This window comes from Blennius ocellaris (genome assembly GCF_963422515.1).
Source record: "Blennius ocellaris genome assembly, contig: SCAFFOLD_104, whole genome shotgun sequence".
Lineage (NCBI taxonomy): Eukaryota > Metazoa > Chordata > Actinopteri > Blenniiformes > Blenniidae > Blennius > Blennius ocellaris.
Window position 1 is genome coordinate 56,664 of NW_027662014.1, and position 20,767 is coordinate 77,430.

General features: G+C 53.6%; 1 protein-coding gene across 1 annotated transcript in view; it reads left to right on the forward strand.

The window, feature by feature from the left end:
- The window catches only part of plekhg2 (pleckstrin homology domain containing, family G (with RhoGef domain) member 2), a 72,030-nt gene extending 51,702 nt beyond the window's left edge, over positions 1–20,328 (forward strand). Inside the window, exons 15-24 of the mRNA XM_080521889.1 lie at positions 194–232; positions 747–917; positions 1,402–2,207; positions 2,349–2,513; positions 2,616–2,753; positions 3,559–5,269; positions 5,756–6,182; positions 6,897–7,538; positions 16,305–18,399; positions 18,514–20,328. Coding sequence (XP_080378015.1) covers positions 194–232; positions 747–917; positions 1,402–2,207; positions 2,349–2,513; positions 2,616–2,753; positions 3,559–5,269; positions 5,756–6,182; positions 6,897–7,538; positions 16,305–18,399; positions 18,514–18,531 — 6,212 coding nt within the window. The 3' untranslated portion in view covers positions 18,532–20,328. The remainder of the gene's footprint in view (positions 1–193; positions 233–746; positions 918–1,401; positions 2,208–2,348; positions 2,514–2,615; positions 2,754–3,558; positions 5,270–5,755; positions 6,183–6,896; positions 7,539–16,304; positions 18,400–18,513) is intronic.
- Positions 20,329–20,767: the final 439 nt, after the last annotated feature.

Below are 20,767 nucleotides of genomic sequence, written 5' to 3' on the forward strand. Positions count from 1 at the left end.
TTGCATTAGCATCATCTCTTTCACCCGACCACAACAGCAGCGAGTACATGAGTGTAATCAGATTACCACAAAGTGAGTAAAATTCTAACAGAAACACGAGTAATCAGATTACTCTCGGTAACCAGACATTTAGCTAAGTATTTACAGAGCAATGACCACAGTTTGTTTGTTTGTTTGTTTGTTTGTTTTCCAGCTCCAGCCAAAGACATTGAAGCAGTTTTCCATCCAAACGGTGAGAAAACCCACGGAGCCCCACTGGTCCCCGCGGTTCCTTCACTGCAGGAGCCCTGCTGGTGGAGCTCAGAACTGCAGGTGGCGGCCGGCCAGTAGGGGGCGCCGGGGGGAGGGGGGAGGGGTGCGAATTAAAGTAGCAGAGTAAAGTAGCACCTGGACACATTTAGAAGAAAAAAGTTTATTTTGCAATAATAAAAGTAAATTTTTGAAGAAAATAAATAAAATTAGCAAACAAAACATTATTTAATCTAAATATTTAAATATTTCTTTAAAAACAAATCACACTTTGGAAGAATGAAATATTTTTAGCTAATCCAAGTTTATTATTATTGTTGTTGTTATGAATTCCAGCTTGTTGTCCTTTTGAATCTAAAAGTGAAATTAATGTGAAATTTGATTCCAAAGTGAAAATCGTTGAATCTCTAACGTCTCGTCTCTCGTCTCTCGTCTCTCGTCTCTCGTCTTCTCTCCCGTTTGTCGTCCGCTTCCTCCACCCAACGGGATTCCTGCAGCGTTGAAGGTAAGGCCCGTTCTACCGTTTACTTCCACTGAGTGCTGGAGGAGTAGGGAGGAGTCGGGTGGAGTCGGGTGGAGTCGGGAGGAGCTGGGTGGAGTTGGGAGGAGTCGGGTGGAGTCGGGAGGAGTCGGGAGGAGTCGGGAGGAGTCGGGTGGAGTCGGGAGAAGTCGGGTGGAGTAGAGAGGAGTCGGGAGGAGCCGGGTGGAGTCGGGAGGAGTCGGGTGGAGTCGGGAGGAGTCGGGAGAAGTCGGGTGGAGTAGGGAGGAGTCGGGTGGAGTCGGGAGGAGTCGAGAGGAGTCGGGAGGAGTCGGGTGGAGTCGGGAGGAGTCGAGAGGAGTCGGGAGGAGTCGGGTGGAGTCGGGAGGAGTCGGGAGGAGTCGGGAGGAGTCGGGTGGAGTAGAGAGGAGTCGGGAGGAGCCGGGTGGAGTTGGGAGGAGTCGGGTGGAGTCGGGAGGAGTCGGGAGAAGTCGGGTGGAGTAGGGAGGAGTCGGGTGGAGTCGGGAGGAGTCGAGAGGAGTCGGGAGGAGTCGGGTGGAGTCGGGTGGAGTCGGGAGAAGTCGGGTGGAGTAGAGAGGAGTCGGGAGGAGCCGGGTGGAGTTGGGAGGAGTCGGGTGGAGTCGGGAGGAGTCGGGAGAAGTCGGGTGGAGTAGGGAGGAGTCGGGTGGAGTCGGGAGGAGTCGAGAGGAGTCGGGAGGAGTCGGGTGGAGTCGGGAGGAGTCGAGAGGAGTCGGGAGGAGTCGGGTGGAGTCGGGAGGAGTCGGGAGGAGTCGGGAGGAGTCGGGTGGAGTCGGGAGAAGTCGGGTGGAGTCGGGAGGAGTCGAGAGGAGTCGGGAGGAGTCGGGTGGAGTCGGGAGGAGTCGAGAGGAGTCGGGAGGAGTCGGGTGGAGTCGGGAGGAGTCGAGAGGAGTCGGGTGGAGTCGGGAGGAGTCGAGAGGAGTCGGGAGGAGTCGGGTGGAGTCGGGAGAAGTCGGGTGGAGTAGAGAGGAGTCGGGAGGAGCCGGGTGGAGTTGGGAGGAGTCGGGTGGAGTCGGGTGGAGTTGGGAGGAGTCGGGTGGAGTCGGGTGGAGTTGGGAGGAGTCGGGTGGAGTCGGGAGGAGTCGAGAGGAGTCGGGAGGAGCCGGGTGGAGTCGGGAGGAGTCGAGAGGAGTCGAGAGGAGTCGGGAGGAGTCGGGTGGAGTCGGGAGGAGTCGAGAGGAGTCGGGTGGAGAGTCGGGAGGAGTCGGGTGGAGTCGGGTTGAGGTGGAGTTGGGAGGAGTCGGGAGGAGTCGGTGGAGTCGGGAGTAGTCGGGTGGAGTCGAGTGGAGTAGGGAGGAGTAGGGAGGAGTCGGGTGGAGTTGGGAGGAGTCGGGTGGAGTCGGGAGGAGTCGAGAGGAGTCGGGAGGAGTCGGGTGGAGTCGGGAGGAGTCGAGAGGAGTCGGGTGGAGAGTCGGGAGGAGTCGGGTGGAGTCGGGTTGAGGTGGAGTTGGGAGGAGTCGGGAGGAGTCGGTGGAGTCGGGAGTAGTCGGGTGGAGTCGAGTGGAGTAGGGAGGAGTCGGGTGGAGTTGGGTCACACGTTTTGTTTCCGTACTGAAGCTCCTCCGTCACTGTTGTGTTGCAGCAGGCGGGCAGCGACGGCGAGCTGTGTCGCGCCGACAGCCTGGGCTCGGCCGGCAGCAGCAGCACGCTGGCGTCCTCCGTCATCGAGGTGGAGGCGGAGGTGGAGGTGGAGGCGGAGAGGAGCGAGTCCGGGCCACCGCCGCCGCACGTGAGCCGGGACGGAGAGGTACCGCTAACGCTAGCGCCCGCGAAGCTTCTTCCGGCGCCTGTGTTGTCGGTGAGCAGTGTCGCTTCACCGGCGTGTTTCTCTTCCTGTTCTGACGAGGAGGAGGAGGAGGAGGACGAAGAGGAGCTGACGCCCCTCAGCCCTCCACCCACTCTCTCCATCACCGAGGAGATCCTGGAGTTCATCAACCAGAGCAGGGCCCGGGAGGGACTCGCCGCCTTCCGCGCCGACGCCGTGGTGGTGAGGACACTCATGGTCGCCTTGGAACCGCTTCCTCACCAACCTGGTTCTAGTTCAGGCAGTCAGTCAGTCTGTCTGTCAGTCTGTTGGCCAGTCAGTCTAACGGTCTGTCAGTCGGTCGGTCTGTCAGTCAGTTAGTCAGTCAGTCTGTCGGACGGTTGGCTCACTGGTTGATTGGATGGTTGGTTGGTTGGTTAGTTGGATGGTTGGTTAGTTGGATGGTTGGTTGGTTGGTTGGTTGGTTGGTTGGTTGGTTAGTTGGATGGTTGGTTAGTTGGATGGTTGGTTAGTTGGATGGTTGGTTGGTTGAATGGTTGGTTGGTTAGTTGGTTGGTTGGTTGGTTGGTTGGTAGGTTGTTTGGTTGGTTGGTTGGTTGGTTGGTTGGTTGGTTGCTTGGTAGGTTGGTTGGTTCTATCGTGGTTGTTTTTCATTAGAAAGTCTTTTTGAGTTCATTGTCTTTTGTTGACCTTTGTTATTTTCCTCGGTCGGTTCTTTGACAGTTCTTTTGGTCGGTCAGTCTGTTGGTTGGTTCTTTTGGTTCTTTATGTTGGTGATTTAGTCAGAAGACTGTTTTTTTTAGAGTTGGTCGTGTTTCGTTTGCCTCTGGTCCACGTTGGGGTCTGGTTCCCGTCCACCTGGTTCAGAGCTGCTAGCCAAACCTGGTGGTTCCACTTCCGCTTCTGCCGTTCCGCTTCCTGGAGGGAACTCTAAACTCTGGTCGTCTCCGTCTCCTAGTTTCAGCTCCGGTGCTCCGGGTCGGGAGCGTTTCTCCAGGTGAAATCTGCCGTCTGACGTTTCTTTCAGGAGCGAGTCCAGGAGGAGCCTGAGGAGAGTCCGCCTCCGTCCAACTTCACCTGCCCTCTGCCGCCACTCACCGGCCCGCCCTCCGCCCAGCAAGCGCCGATGGTGGAGGAGCTGGGAGCCGCCGTCGGCGGGACGGAGACGGAGAGCGCCGTCGGCGGGACGGAGACGGAGAGCGCCGGCGGCGGGACGGAGACGGAGAGTGCCGCTGCCATCCCAAGTCAAAGCGGCGAAACACGAACGTTCACACAGGAAGTCCAGGGAACGGCAGAGACAGGAAGTGAGGAGGACAAGGCAGCGGAGGAGATGGAAGCCGGACGGTCGGAGACACCGGAGAAGGAGACGGAAGAAAGTGACGGCGGACAAGATGGCGGCGTCCTCCCGACCCCGACGTCAGACCGGCATCCTGTCCTCTCGGCCGAGGAGGAAACGGAGACGCCCGGAGCGGAGGCCTCGCCGCCGGACCCGGGCGTCTCCAACCAGCCGGTCCAGAGACGCCAGCCGGCGACCAGGCGCTCCCTCCTCTCCAAGAGGGACAAGAAGATCATCGAGAAGATCAGGAGCTACTACGAGGCAGCGGCCGAGGCCGAGGAGGAGCAGGAGGAGGAGGAGGAAGAGGAGGAGGAGGAGGTCGACGGTGAAGGACCGGTCCTGCCCAGAAGAGGCAGCTTCTCACAAATCCCCTCAGGCCTGGTGAAGGACTCGGTGTCTCGCTTGGACGTGAGCGGACAGCAGGGGGAGCCGGAGAGAGAGTCCAATGTGGAAGACGAAGAGACACGTGAGCCGATCGGTCACGTACCTCCAGAACCATCAGACCCGTCGAGCGACAGTCCGTCACGCGAACCAGCCAGCCGCCCGGACCCTGGCGCAGAGACACCAACCAAACCTCCAACCGCTGACGTGGACCGACGTCGGGCGGGTCTGGACCTGCAGTGGGACGTAGGAGAGGCGGGGGTGGAGGAGACGCGTGGAAACGTCGGCAAGGAATCGTCAGCGGAAGAACAGGAGGAGGCGTCGACCGTCAGAGACCAAACGGGAAACTCACCTGATCCACCGGGGCCAAACCAGAACCGGTCCAGGGACGGAGCCTCTGAAGCGGGAAACCAGGTGGTTGCCAACGGCCGCAGACTCCACCCATCGGCCCCGGCAGGGCCAAAAACCCCGAGCGGAGATCCCTCCGACACCAGCGGGAGCCTGGACCGTCTCCCCAGCCAGATAAAGGTGGGCCGGTGGTCTCGCCACTCCAGGGTCGTCACCGCGAACCGCGTCTTGTTCGAGAGCTTGGGATCGGACGTCGCCGGCGGCGGCGGGTTGTTCGAGGCGAGTCCCGCGGTGGACCCTGTGCTGATGGAGAACTCGGAGCGGATCCTCAGCAAAGTCCAAACCTTGGCCCAGATGTACAGCGCCAAAGCCAGCTCCATGAAGGTGCCGCTGCACCAGAAGCTGGCGGGAATCCTTCGAAACCAGTCCTCGGTCTCAACCAGACCCTCGACGATGAACCGGCTGAAAGAGTCTGAGACCCTTGCGGAGAGCAGAGGAGGAGTCCAGGCTCACCAGGAGACCAAAGCTTGGAGCCAAACAAGACGGCAAACTACGTGCCAGAACCAGAACCAGAGCCAGACCAGGACCTACTGCCAGAACCAGAACCAGAGCCAGACCAGGAACCGGGAGGGCCAGGAAGCACAGAGAGAGAGAGCAGAGATCCTGACAGAGGGTAGGTCGATTTCTCCAGAACCTCTAACATGAAACTTTTTATCAGATTCCTCAAGCGATGATCGGAAAATTATGATCGGACCGAACGTTTTACCTCCGAAGCTCCGTTAAGACGTTCAGACGCTACGATCCACCGTGGTTCCAAACCCTGAAAACTAGACAAGGACAATTCTACAGAAATTCCGTTTCACAAACCAAAACCATCGTCTCTCTCCCCGTAATTCTTAGAAAGTTTGGAAACTACTCAAAACGATGCAGTACATGCTCCAGGCCTATAGGTGGTGTAAATCTAGTGTGGCCTTATTAAAGCGACGAGCATTGGCGGCTTCAGCAGCTTCACCTGGTAGCGGGTCGTCCGCCATGTCGTTGTTCAGTGATGTCACGGAGAGGGAGGCGGGGCTATAGGTTAAAGAGGCAGCGCCGGAATTTTCTCCGGAAATAAACCATTTCTGCTCGGGTCAGCTCAGTTTTCTCTTCTTTGCTTCAGATCTCCCGGAGACGGCGCCGGCGCCCTGCGAGCCGCCGCCGCCGTCTGGTCACGTGTCGGTCCAAGAGCAGCGGTCGTCCCACCGCCAGACCAACGGGTTTGTCCTCTCCAGACCCAGGGACTTTATCTCCGCCTTGACCAGAGACGGTGAAGCCGGCGTGGGAGAAGGCTGTCAGAATCCCTCAGGATGGGCGGAGCCTCCACCCTCCCAGCTCAGACGCCGGCCTTCCGCCGACGGCGCCGACCCCCGGTGCACCTCGGGACAGACGTCCTCTGCCTCCAGGACTCAAACCGAAGACCAGAGCTCCGGTTGGTGCTGCTCTGCCGGAGACACCCCCCGACGGTCCCCCGAGGCTGTGAGGGGCGGAGCCTCAGAGGGTCAGATTCTGAACGGACTTTCTACGGACGTGACGCAGAAAACAGAGCGGTGAGCGGAAGTTTCTACCAGCATTCCCCACCTTCGCTAGATTTCTGTGTTTCTCTGTTTAAAAATACGATTTCTCTTTCATTTATAGTGTATATCACCTCAAATGTGATTTTTGTAATTCCCTTCTGGCAGAAGAGTCAACAGGTTTACCAATTAGCTCCAATCAGTTTGGTCTTGCAGTACCGGTCTTGACCACAAGATGGTGTATTTAGTCCTGTGAGTTGGACTCAACCTCGCCACCAAACACTGTAAACTATTAGTACTGGTACATATCACAGTACTTCAATAGGGATGAGCACCGAATTCCATACTTTTATAAGTATCGAAGGAATTCCGTCGGTACCACCGAGAGCCGATTCTGGTCAAATCAAGCGGTACAATGTTTTGGTAGCTAAACGCCTACCTGTGACTCTGAGTGGAAGGCCGCCAGGCTTCATTCAGCAGCTTGGCCACGCCCCCTGAGGTCCGTCCGCCCTGCCATGACATCACGAAACTACCTCATCCTGGTTCATCGTCCTCACTTCCTTATCGGTTCTTCCCCGAGGACCATGAACCAGGTACTGGTATCGGTATCGGTGCATCCCTGAGTTCTTGTCGTCATTTTTAGAGCAAATTTTCCTTTGGTTGGAAACTTTCCACGAGATTGTTTTCAGAAGTGTCCGGAACACGTTTTTAAGGATGAATGTTTTCTGATCCGATGCTCCTCCTGCGCAGGTCGGAAGAGACCGCCGGACGCCATCTTTATTCTGGCACAGAAGACTTCACGTCTGTGAACATTGTGACGCAGCCGAGCGTCTCCGTTCAGAACCTGCTGCAGGGGAAAGTCGAGGAGGAGGAGGAGGAGGAGGAGGAGGAGGAGGAGGAGGAGGAGGAAGAGGAGGAGGAAGAGTGTCTACGACGTGAAGACATACCCGGATGTCAAAGCCCCGCTGGACCAGTGTGGACCGCGGACTCACGTGACCCTGGATTCTCGCTTCGCACTGAAACCCCGGCAGAGCCGGAGGTCCTGAGGATCTCCGCCGCCTCGCAGCAGAACCCGTCTCCAGCCGAGACCCTCCCCTCCACGCCGACGCAGCCTGAGGAGGGCGCCGCCGTGCCGGAGGTCTCCCGGACGCCGCAGGATAAAGTGACTGCGAGTCAACAGTCCGGGCGCCGCGGAGCAGGAGAGGAGGGCGCGGCGCCGCCGTGGTCGCCGGGATCGAGCCCCACCCAACGGAGGCCGCCGCCCCTTCAGACCGGCGAGCGACTCCCGACGTTCACCAGCCAGAGACCCACCGACCTGCCGGCAGCACAGGGGCATCGAGCTTCACCTGCAGGCTGGAACATGGTTGGCTGCTCCGCCCGGCAAGACCAGAGGTAAGGCCCACCGCCTGCCGTCAACCGTCCACCGTCTGTAGCAGTCCTCAGCCAGCAGGGGCGCCCAATACCCCATTAACAGTCCTCAACCAGCAGGGGGTGCCAAATACCACATTAACAGTCCTCAACAAGCAGGGGGCGTCCAATACCCCATTAACAGTCCTCAACCAGCAGGGGGCGTCCAATACCCCATTAACAGTCCTCAACCAGCAGGGGGTGCCAAATACCACATTAACAGTCCTCAACAAGCAGGGGGCGTCCAATACCCCATTAACAGTCCTCAACCAGCAGGGGGCGTCCAATACCCCATTAACAGTCCTCAACCAGCAGGGGGTGCCAAATACCACATTAACAGTCCTCAACCAGCAGGGGGCGTCCAATACCCCATTAACAGTCCTCAACCAGCAGGGGGCGTCCAATACCCCATTAACAGTCCTCAACCAGCAGGGGGCGTCCAATACCCCATTAACAGTCCTCAACCAGCAGGGGGCGTCCAATACCCCATTAACAGTCCTCAACCAGCAGGGGGCGTCCAATACCCCATTAACAGTCCTCAACCAGCAGGGGGCGTCCAATACCCCATTAACAGTCCTCAACCAGCAGGGGGCGTCCAATATCCCATTAACAGTCCTCAACCAGCAGGGGGCGTCCAATACCCCATTAACAGTCCTCAACCAGAAGGGGGTGTCCAATACCCCATTAACAGTCCTCAACCAGCAGGGGGTGCCAAATACCACATTAACAGTCCTCAACCAGCAGGGGGCGTCCAATACCCCATTAACAGTCCTCAACCAGCAGGGGGCGTCCAATACCCCATTAACAGCCCTCAACCAGCAGGGGGTACCAAATACCACATTAACAGTCCTCAACCAGCAGGGGGCGCCCAATACCCCATTAACAGTCCTCAACCAGCAGGGGGTACCAAATACCACATTAACAGTCCTCAACCAGCAGGGGGCGCCCAATACCCTATTAACAGTCCTCAACCAGCAGGGGGTGCCAAATACCCCATTAACAGTCCTCAACCAGCAGGGGGCGTCCAATACCCCATTAACAGTCCTCAACCAGCAGGGGGTACCAAATACCCCATTAACAGTCCTCAACCAGCAGGGGGCGCCCAATACCCCATTAACAGCCCTCAACCAGCAGGGGGCACCAAATACCCCATTAACAGTCCTCAACCAGCAGGGGGTACCAAATACCACATTAACAGTCCTCAACCAGCAGGGGGCGTCCAATACCACATTAACAGTCCTCAACCAGCAGGGGGCGTCCAATACCCCATTAACAGTCCTCAACCAGCAGGGGGCGTCCAATACCCCATTAACAGTCCTCAACCAGCAGGGGGCGTCCAATACCCCATTAACAGTCCTCAACCAGCAGGGGGCGTCCAATACCCCATTAACAGTCCTCAACCAGCAGGGGGCGTCCAATACCCCATTAACAACTTATTTTTATTGTTAAAAAATAAAACCACCCAGTCGTGTCTTTAAACAAGTACTGTGGTCAAACATATAGTGTGTGTGTGTGTGTGTGTGTGTGTGTGTGTGTGTGTGTGTGTGTGTGTGTGTGTGTGTGTGTGTGTGTGTGTGTGTGTGTGTGTGTGTGTGTGTGTGTGTGTGTGTGTGTGCTTTCAGTACTGAAACTCACAGCAGCACCAACTAGTGGACCAACAGTAAAACTACAGTGTCTCCAGCATTTCTTTCATCTCCATGGAAACTCACTCTTTCAAAGTCAGACGTTCCTTTCATACAATCACTTCAATTCAACTTTATTTATAAAGCACCGAACACAACACAGTGGTCCTCTGGTGCTTTTAGCAGAGAAACGAGAAAAAAACCCAACAGATCCACAAGCAGAAATTCTGTGTTGTCGGTCGGTTTGACGGCAAATCGTGAAAAGTAAACAGCAGAATAGAGTAGAAATTGATTTATAGGCACAATAAAAGTTATTTATATCAACACTTGGTTCAGGTTCCCACGCTGGACCAACCAAAACCCACGTCTTCCTACTGGACTGACACATTCCCACTAAATGGCTGCTCCCCTGGGCCCTCCAGACCATCATCATCATCATCATCATCATCACCATCATCATCATCGAGGCCTGTTTCTCATCCTCTTAAGTGTAGCGGGGGGAACAGACGTGGTGGTTGAGGTCGAAGCTTCAACATAACGTCGAATGGAAACGATGAAGAGGAGCTGGACCAACGTCAGCTGCTCCTCTTCATCACTCCATCCGTCCACACCAAACCGTCTTCTGTCTCGTAAAGTGTCCCGTCCGACGGAATCAAGTGGACAGGTGGCGCTGTGCCACGGAAACACACGAGAGAGAGAAGACACACGAGTCCACTAATCCAGCACGTGTCCTTATTATAGTGACATCACAGAGAGGGGGCGGGGTTATAGGTCGAGAGGCGATGGCATCACGGAGAGGGGGCGGGGTTATAGGTCGAGAGGCGATGACATCACAGAGAGGGGGCGGGGTTATAGGTCGAGAGGCGATGACATCACAGAGAGGGGGCGGGGTTATAGGTCGAGAGGCGATGATGTCACAGAGAGGGGGTGGGGTTATAGGTCGAGAGGCGATGGCATCATGGAGAGGGAGTGGGGTTATAGGTCGAGAGGCGATGATGTCACAGAGAGGGGGCGGGGTTATAGGTCGAGAGGCGATGACATCACAGAGAGGGGGCGGGGTTATAGGTCGAGAGGCGATGATGTCACAGAGAGGGGGCGGGGTTATAGGTCGAGAGGCGATGGCATCACGGAGAGGGGGCGGGGTTATAGGTCGAGAGGCGATGACATCACAGAGAGGGGGCGGGGTTATAGGTCGAGAGGCGATGACATCACAGAGAGGGGGCGGGGTTATAGGTCGAGAGGCGATGATGTCACAGAGAGGGGGTGGGGTTATAGGTCGAGAGGCGATGGCATCATGGAGAGGGAGTGGGGTTATAGGTCGAGAGGCGATGATGTCACAGAGAGGGGGCGGGGTTATAGGTCGAGAGGCGATGACATCACAGAGAGGGGGCGGGGTTATAGGTCGAGAGGCGATGATGTCACAGAGAGGGGGTGGGGTTATAGGTCGAGAGGCGATGGCATCATGGAGAGGGAGTGGGGTTATAGGTCGAGAGGCGATGATGTCACAGAGAGGGGGTGGGGTTATAGGTCGAGAGGCGATGGCATCATGGAGAGGGAGTGGGGTTATAGGTCGAGAGGCGATGATGTCACAGAGAGGGGGTGGGGTTATAGGTCGAGAGGCGATGATGTCACGGAGAGGGAGTGGGGTTATAGGTCAAGAGGCGATGGCATCACGGAGAGGGGGCGGGGTTATAGGTCGAGAGGCGATGACACCATGGAGAGGGAGTGGGGTTATAGGTCGAGAGGCGATGATGTCACAGAGAGGGGGTGGGGTTATAGGTCGAGAGGCGATGATGTCACGGAGAGGGAGTGGGGTTATAGGTCAAGAGGCGATGGCATCACGGAGAGGGGGCGGGGTTATAGGTCGAGAGGTGATGATGTCACAGAGAGGGGGTGGGGTTATAGGTCGAGAGGCGATGATGTCATGGAGAGGGGGCGGGGTTATAGGTCGAGAGGCGATGACATCACAGAGAGGGGGCGGGGTTATAGGTCGAGAGGCGATGACATCACAGAGAGGGGGCGGGGTTATAGGTCGAGAGGCGATGGCATCATGGAGAGGGAGTGGGGTTATAGGTCGAGAGGCGATGATGTCACGGAGAGGGGGCGGGGTTATAGGTCGAGAGGCGATGACATCACAGAGAGGGGGCGGGGTTATAGGTCGAGAGGCGATGACATCACAGAGAGGGGGCGGGGTTATAGGTCGAGAGGCGATGGCATCATGGAGAGGGAGTGGGGTTATAGGTCGAGAGGCGATGATGTCACAAAGAGGGGGTGGGGTTATAGGTCGAGAGGCGATGATGTCACGGAGAGGGAGTGGGGTTATAGGTCGAGAGGCGATGACATCACAGAGAGGGGGCGGGGTTATAGGTCGAGAGGCGATGATGTCACGGAGAGGGGGCGGGGTTATAGGTCGAGAGGCGATGACATCACGGAGAGGGACAGAAAGACGTTCTGTCTCTTGTTCGTCTGACAGCGTCCACGCTGCCGCCATGACGGACTAACTCTGAGTGTAAATTCATTTTATGTGAATTTGTTTAGCGAATGGCTTCCATTATCGCTGTAGATTGTTTTTGCTATTCCGTATGTTGGGATTATAATTTTTGCAAAGTGCTTTTGCTAATGTTCCAGTATCTGGATGTTATGTTGGAAATACTTCTATCCATTTACAAAATGCATCTATTATCACTATTCTGGTTTTGGAAATTTACCTCCTTTTTTGTTTTCTGTTTTATACAGATTATACATACTGCTCAAAAAAAAAAAAAAATTTTTATTTAGTAAGAATTGATGATATTATTAGTGTACCATCCCTCCTGTTGAGGCATGGCGAAGCCCATGGCTCATTATTGCTCCTATTTATAGAGTGGTTTTGGTAGAGTAGGTTTTCCTTCTGGTCAGAAATAGAAACTCTCTTTCTGCTGTGCTACATTTTTTATTTATTTATTTATTTTTCATTCTATTTTCTCATCCAATATTGTTAAATCTGCTTTTGTTAGACGCACCTTTTAAATCTGGTCAAGGATGTACGTTTTTGGTAGACAGTCAAACTGTCATGTCTCGCATGATAAGATAGTTTGTTTTGACGTAATATCACAGACAAATACTAGCCAGATTCTTTTGTTTCTGCAAAGGTAACAATCTATTATCTTAAAAAATTGAGAATCATTTGATCAGTTTCTTATTTTTTTATTTCTTGTTTGAGGTTTTGTTTTCTTGTAAACTGATTCTTTCCAAACTTCATCTAAATGTTTAGTCTAGTTTTAGTCACAGTGTTAGTTTAGTTTAGTTTCACTAATCTATTGTTGATTTTATAAACCATTTAATTCCTGGACCTCTGTAAAAGGTCTTACATTTCATTGCACACATCAAATTCTAATTTTGATCCTCAAACTCCCAAGTTTAAACTCGTATCTACTTGAAATGTTCAACACTGTATTTGAATCCCTTCATTCTCCCACTGTGTGTGTGTGTGTGTGTGTGTGTGTGTGTGTGTGTGTGTGTGTGTGTGTGTGTGTGTGTGTGTGTGTGTGTGTGTGTTCTCATGGTACGACCTTGGCACGCTGAAGTGTATTTTACGTCGCGACACGGCATGTTCGTCATTACGTTGAGAGTTTCCATGTTTGTAGTCCAACCTAGCGCCTCCACAGCCTCTCATTCCTCCATGTTTGTAGTCCAACCTGCCGCCGCCACAGCCTCTCATTCCTCCATGTTTGTAGTCCAACCTAGCGCCTCCACAGCCTCTCATTCCTCCATGTTTGTAGTCCAACCTAGCGCCTCCACAGCCTCTCATTCCTCCATGTTTGTAGTCCAACCTACCGCCTCCACAGCCTCTCATTCCTCCATGTTTGTAGTCCAATCTAGCGCCTCCACAGCCTCTCATTCCTCCATGTTTGTAGTCCAACCTAGCGCCTCCACAGCCTCTCATTCCTCCATGTTTGTAGTCCAATCTAGCGCCTCCACAGCCTCTCATTCCTCCATGTTTGTAGTCCAATCTAGCGCCTCCACAGCCTCTCATTCCTCCATGTTTGTAGTCCAACCTAGCGCCTCCACAGCCTCTCATTCCTCCATGTTTGTAGTCCAATCTAGCGCCTCCACAGCCTCTCATTCCTCCATGTTTGTAGTCCAACCTAGCGCCTCCACAGCCTCTCATTCCTCCATGTTTGTAGTCCAACCTACCGCCTCCACAGCCTCTCATTCCTCCATGTTTGTAGTCGAACCTACCGCCTCCACAGCCTCTCATTCCTCCATGTTTGTAGTCCAATCTAGGGCCTCCACAGCCTCTCATTCCTCCATGTTTGTAGTCCAACCTAGCGCCTCCACAGCCTCTCATTCCTCCATGTTTGTAGTCCAATCTAGCGCCTCCACAGCCTCTCATTCCTCCATGTTTGTAGTCCAATCTAGCGCCTCCACAGCCTCTCATTCCTCCATGTTTGTAGTCCAACCTAGCGCCTCCACAGCCTCTCATTCCTCCATGTTTGTAGTCCAACCTAGCGCCTCCACAGCCTCTCATTCCTCCATGTTTGTAGTCCAATCTAGCGCCTCCACAGCCTCTCATTCCTCCATGTTTGTAGTCCAACCTAGCGCCTCCACAGCCTCTCATTCCTCCATGTTTGTAGTCCAATCTAGCGCCTCCACAGCCTCTCATTCCTCCATGTTTGTAGTCCAATCTAGCGCCTCCACAGCCTCTCATTCCTCCATGTTTGTAGTCCAATCTAGCGCCTCCACAGCCTCTCATTCCTCCATGTTTGTAGTCCAATCTAGCGCCTCCACAGCCTCTCATTCCTCCACCAGCAACGTCTGGTAGAAGCAGAATGGGATCGGAGCTGTGGATCTGTGTTTTCATTCAATGTCCTCGTTCTCCATAACAGCTGTTTGATAAGGAGGAGCTCTGCTTCGTGCATATACACCCAAAGTGTTTGTTCAAGGATTCCTTTATTGATTCATTTATTTTATTCAGTTAATTTAGCAATTTTTATTTATAGATTTTTTTAAGTTTAAATTCCAAATAACTTAAGTTTACTTTAGATACGTTTATTTCTTCACTAAACACACTAAAGTAGTCCCGACACATTACTTAGAGCAGCTTTGTTTTGTTTTTGTGTTTTCTCGTCTAAAGCCGTTCAGTGTGGAGACGTGTCTCCTGCACACACACTGAACACACACACAAACAGGCAAACACCTAAAAACACAAACACACACACACACAAAAACACACACACTTGTACTTTAAGTTGTATAACTAATTTTACACACTCTTCTGATTGCAGTTTTCGTTTAAATCCGTATTTCTTTTGCTTTACTGTTTTAGATATTGAGTCAAGCGAGGGAGACTTTAACTCATAAACTTTGCGTCACCAACTTCATCACTAATTAGTTTTTGTACAACAGCTTCCCATTTTTAATTGATGTTGCCAGTGCGACTCGTGGAGAGAAAATGTCTCATGGACCCACTACTTCCTCCTTGAAGGACGAGCTTCTAGGACAAACTGTTGTTCGCTCCGTCTTCCACTAGGTGTTCTATCACAGGAGCAAGAGCCGTTTTAGATTCTCCCACAATTCCACCTGATGAGTCACAATAAGAGGTTGTTTCCTCCCCAGGTTGATCTCAGTCGTCACCGTTAACTTTACCGATCGTCTGGGTTTCTAACATAATGTCTCTTCATACACAGTCCTCTGGTCAGTCACAGTCCCTCCAGTACTCTTTGTTTCTATTTCTAGAGCACTTACCATTTCTGTGTGCTGTCATCACCTTTTTGCATCTTTTTAGGATCCTTTTTACTTTTTTCTTTAATCGCATCTTGTAAAGCTGTTATTTATTTATTTATTTATTTATTTATTTATTTATTTATTTGTGTATTGAGACTCCCGTCGAAGTCGTATTTTGTAATCCAGTTATCCAAATGTTTTACATTTTCTTCGCTGCAGCGTTTTACATATTTACAATCTTTACAGGTTAATTTATCGCGCGGTTTAGGTTTTTTCGTGTTCCCTTGTCCCATTTTGTTTTAAATTTGGACGGACCGTACTACGTGGGGTAGTCTATGGTTCCGTTGGTCAACCTGTCAACAGGGTAGTGGTTAATCTTTACTGATCGTGGTAATTCTCACTTCAACCCTTTCAGGTGGAGAATTCTTGCCTGTGCATCCACGTCAGCCCACTAATTACTTTCCTGTTGTTTTAAATGGTGGCTGTAACCAAGTGGTTCACAGTCCACCCACTCATTCAACATGCACACTTTTAGTTTCTTTCTCGCGGAATTTTCGGTAGACGCTCAACCGTGGACTCCGCCGTCCGTTTAACATGAACTATTCTCAGGCGTCCACTACCTCAGCGTTTTTAGTTTTACCTGTTAGAGTCTAGAATTCACAGGGTTTTACTATCCTGCAACCCTCAGTCGCACAGTTTCCTTTTTAACCCAAAACAATGCTCACCCGTCGGAGTCTTTTCCTCTCGCCGTTGGATGCCTTCAACCTGCGGGTCCCAGCACACGAAGCAGTGTCAGTTCCTGGAAAAGGTGCTGGGTCTCACCTAGTGAGGCCCGCCACGGCCGTGGGCTTGCTGGCGACGACTGCGTGTGCCGGAACCACCAGGCGTTGTTGGCATCCGGCTCGAAGGACCAAGTTAAATGTCAGGTTTAGGCTACAGACATTTATTAAATCTGCAAGAAAGAAGAAGACAACACGAATGAGCTTTGGTTACTCGCGAGGAGAATGGCCTAGGAGCGTGTTCAGATTACACCTCCTACCCACTCTGAGCTTCAGACCATTTCTCCTGCGTTTTTATTTCATTAAACAAAGGGGAGGGTTTACAGGATACACATCATAGTAGCAAAACATTCTGTGAGCTTTAACAGTTTATCAACTATGAATACAATCAAAGGACATCCCGCGCATGAGAGAATACACAGAAATAAGATAGAACTTGAGTATGAATCTAATTAAGCACGAATATGGCAACTATATATAAAATTGCTCCGACACAGTGTTGCAGTCGCAGTCGTAGCTGCGATTCGCCGTAAATAAATAAATAAAAGTATTAAATTGAAGTAGTCAAAATTAATCATTCTCTTCTTCTTCCTCTTCCTCCTCCTCCTCCTCTTCTTCCTCTTCCTCCTCCTCCTTGTTCTCAGGGAGGAGCTGAACCTGAACACCTCCGGCGCCTCCGTCCTGGTCGCTCCGCCCTCCGCCACGGCTCCTCCCCTCCCAGCGTTCAGACCCGGCATCAGACGCCAGTCCTCTTCTCCCCTCAGGGCTCCGCCCACTCCCTCGCCCTCACCGCCCCCCTCCCCCGCCCCGCCCTTTGGGATGCCTCCCTGCTCCTCGCCCTTCAGGGTCATTACCGCTCCGCCCCCCTGCTCCCCTCCCCCTCCAGGCAGGATGTCCGTCACCAGAGCCCCGCCTTCCTCCTCTCCCGTGCCGCATGGAAGGTCTTCATCATTCAGGGCGTGTCCTCCACCCTCTCCTACGCCCTCCTCCTCCTCCTCCTCCTTCCGCTCTCCCCCGTCCCCGTCCTCTGCTTTCACCAGGTCCTTAGCGGCCTCCTGCATCAGCCAGTCCATCAGTCACAGCATGTCCAAGAACAAACCACAAGCTCCGCCCACCAACGTCCCCGCGCCGTCCTTGCCGTCCACTCACCTGCTGCGGTCCTCCCTCTCCCCGAAGCGCGCTACCTATCAGCAAGGCAGCGGCACGCCGGCGTACGGTTCCGCGAAGGACGGGCAGCAGCCCCCGCGGCATCCGTCCTCCACCGTCAGGCCGTCCCCGTCCCTCTTCCACCGCTCCCCCTCTCCGCCTTCCCCGCTCCCCCCCTCCCCCTCCGTCAGCCGGTCCGGTCCTCCGCCGCCTCGCGCCTCTCCGTCCCCTCGTCCGTCCTTCCTTCACCCCAAAACGGATTCCCCACAGAACTCCAACAACAACAACTCGGTGACGAACGGCGGGTGGCGGCCGGGAAGTCCTCGCCAGGCGCCGCTGGCCAACGGGGACGTGAAGCAGCAGACACACGACCCGCTCCGGTCCGGATCGCACAACCGAGTGGCGCGACCGTTCTCCGCCTCCGAACCGAACTCGCGGGTTCAGTCCCCGTCGCCGGCGCCGCCCCCGCCCCCCTTCGCCCGCCTCTGTTCGCCGCCGCCGCCGCCGCAGCACGACTACTCGTCGCCCATGGCCAACAAGCCTCCTCACCCCCGGGGCTCCCGGGTCGGAGCCACAAGCGCCCACAACCCTCTGGGTCTCACCCTGGAGATGCCCAGGCATCCTTCCGGGTATGCTCCGTCATCCCCGAGCCCACAGGTCCTCTCGCCGCCGCCGATCGGCGTGTCCCCGGACGCCTGGACAAGCGGCGTCGCCGCACCTCAGCCGAGAAACCCCCGATGTGCCCCCTCACTTCCCACCACGTCAGGCCTCCACCCGTCCGCCCTCCCCACCTCCTCTTCTTCTTCATTTGTTCCCAGGAGTAGCTCCAGAGCCCCCTCCCCTTCGAGACCGTCCTCCCCCGCCTCCCAGAGCCTCCGCAGGTCTTGCTCCTCCGTCGTGGCCGACAAGCCTTCGAGTCCGGCCCCCGGCGGCGCCGTCCAGCGGCACCACTGGGCCGACGGCGGCCGGAGGTCCCTTGGCGTGAACGGCGGCGGCCGCGGGTCCTTCGAGCAGCAGGAGTTCCGTCCGGCGAGCCCCTGGAGCGGCCGCTCCTCGTACAGCACCTCCCCCTCCTGCCTCAGCCCTCGGGCCGGGATTCGGTCCCCGCTCTCGCCCGGCAGGCCGACCCCGGGGCGCAGCGCTCCCGGCGGGCAGCACTTCACCAACGTCCCCTGGCCCGACGTCAGGGAGCTGTCCAGCAAGTACAGCCGAGCCGAGAGCCCCGACGCCATCGCCGTCATCACCGCCTCTCCTGCGCCCGCCTCCCACACCTCCCACGCTTCCCACACCTCCCCCGCCTCTCACACCTCCCCCGTCTCCCCGGCAGAGTGGGGCGACCCGGAGCTGGAGGAGGGCAGCTGCCGTAGCCAGCTGATCTGCGCCTACGTCGCCCGACCCGCCCGTGAGCCCACGCCTTCCTCGTCGTCCCCCCGCCTGGTTCTCTCCTCCCCGCCGCCTCCCCCCACCCCGACACCCCCACCCTTCCCCCCCCCGGCCACCAACAAGGCGGGGCCCCAGAGGGCGAGCTACGCCACCACGGTGAACCTGCAGATCGCCGGGAGCGGACGAATCACCGCCTTCAGCACGGCACAGGTGAGCCTCACCCAAACCCTGCAGGGCGGGGGAGGGGGAGGCGGCGGCGGCGGGGGGGCGGCGAGGAGAGTGAGCATCAACGGACTTTCTCACGTTTCCCCTCCTCTTCCTCAGAACTGTAACAGGCTATGAAGGGAAGAGGAGAGTCGCTCATTGACAAGGGAGGTCAAGCAAAGAGTCCGAGCGTCTGGCTTTGAACCACCAACCTCCAGAGGTTCCACCATGGTAACCCGGGCCAGACCGGACGCTCGTTTCAAGGAGGGCGAGTCCCACCCCCCCACCCCCTCAGACTTTTTCTTTTATCGGGAAAGAAATAATCTGGAAATTATGCAAGTCTTAACCTGAACACGAAAAAAATATTTCTCTCTAAATGCCGGTGTTCCTTTCAGCCCGACGTTCCAACATGCAACAAGAGTTTGTTTTCTCGGTTCTCACTTTGGCGGTTCTGTCAAAGACACGGCGTCTCCATGGCAACCTCTCCAACCGCTTTCATTCAGTCAGTTATTTATGATGTTGGTTCTCTGTGGCACTTCATATCCTGTCTTGTTGATGGTTTTTTTTTTTTGCACATTGTCCTGAGCTCGTGTGTGTCCCTACCTGTTTTCATGCCATATCGGGACCCACCCACGAGACGTGTCTCACATCGCGGGAACCAGTTGTTTTGTGGGGTCCAAATACGATTTGTGGCGTTTTCGGTTCTTTGTGTCCAAGAGCGACGCCGGGCATTGCGGGCATCTGAACTTCGTGCCATGAAGTGCTGAAATGATCACTTTGACGGCGCAAGTCGTCGGCCCGCGATGATTTTGAGTGAAAACCAAAGAACGTGATGTTTGTGATGTTTCGGTTGTCCGTTTCCACGACAACGGTGCTTGGAGTCACTGGAAACGCAACTTTATGGAAATACTCCAAAATTTTGACCTTTTAACTATATGTCGTTTTCAGTGATTCTGCTGTTGCCGTGGAAACGAACATAGTGTTCAAATATGACCAGCACAGTCACATGCGACCTCACAAAACAGTGCCCCGAGAGGTAGGCAATGGTATTGGATTTTAATATTGTGTGTGTGTGTGTGTGTGTGTGTGTGTGTGTGTGTGTGTGTGTGTGTGTGTGTGTGTGTGTGTGTGTGTGTGTGTGTGTGTGTGTGTGTGTGTGTGTGTGTGTGTGTGTGTGTGTGTGAGATTTTTCATAATAAATATGACGTGTCTGTTGAGGTGGCATCTAACTTCAGACCAAAGCTTATATTTTGTGTGTGTGTGTGTGTGTGTGTGTGTGTGTGTGTGTGTGTGTGTGTGTGTGTGTGTGTGTGTGTGTGTGTGTGTGTGTGTGTGTGTGTGTGTGTGTGCGCACTCGGTTGACGTCAGCGCCCTGCAGAAACAAAAGGTTTCCGACATTGACGGATTAAACAGATTTGCTCTTTCATCTTTGTGTATTTCTTCATTTCCATGTCTAATTAGAGAAAAAGATCAAAGGAATGTCGTGAAGCTGAAACCCCCCAATACCAAAGACTCAATATTGGTTTTTCTGACTATATAATGTAAATGTACCACTTTTTTATTAAATCTCCACACATTCAATATCAAAGTTTATTTCCTGTGAATCGGCCTGAGATTATTAAAAAAAGATTATATTTTTTTGTAATTTAGTTGATTTTGTTTTAATATTCTCTCAATATGATCTGAATTTAACCCTGAAGCTTTTATTTTGTTTACATCCTTTCTTGTTGAGTTGTTTTGTTATTTTTCCAGAGGGAATAAACAATCTGTGTTCCTGCAGGATGCTGCAGACAAACTGGAGAGCAAACATCTTTGTTTGTTTGTTGTGTATTTGTGTTTTAAAGGATTATTTTTTTTTTTTTTTAAGTTAACCTGAATGTGGTAACCCAGAGAGATGTTTGGAAAATTAAAGTGTGTCATGGTGCGAAACGAGAACTTCTGAGTTTATTTGCAAGCAACGACAACGACTCTCTCGTTCTCTGTGGAAATGGGGAAAATGCAACTTGTAGAAAATCCTCAGTCTCCGTCTCCGTGGAAACGAGGAATCTATTTTAAAATGTTCACTTTGCATGGAAATGTGGGTTCGATGTAACTTTTTGAAAATGTTCTGCGAGGGTTGAAAACTGTTCTGACAACTGGAAGGACCTCAATCACATCGTATCGTCTGCCCAAGCTGCCAAACAGCACAAGAGCGATTTTTTTTTTTTTTTTAAAGAAAAGAAAATTAAGAGAGAGAGAAAATCTTCTGTCTGAAAAAGCAGGAGAAACGCCACTATTTAAAAAAAAACAACGCTCAGTTTACGTGGAAACGGTGGTAAAGTGCCTTTTATTGAAAATGCTTCGTCTCCGTCGCCATGGAAACGGGGTGGAATCC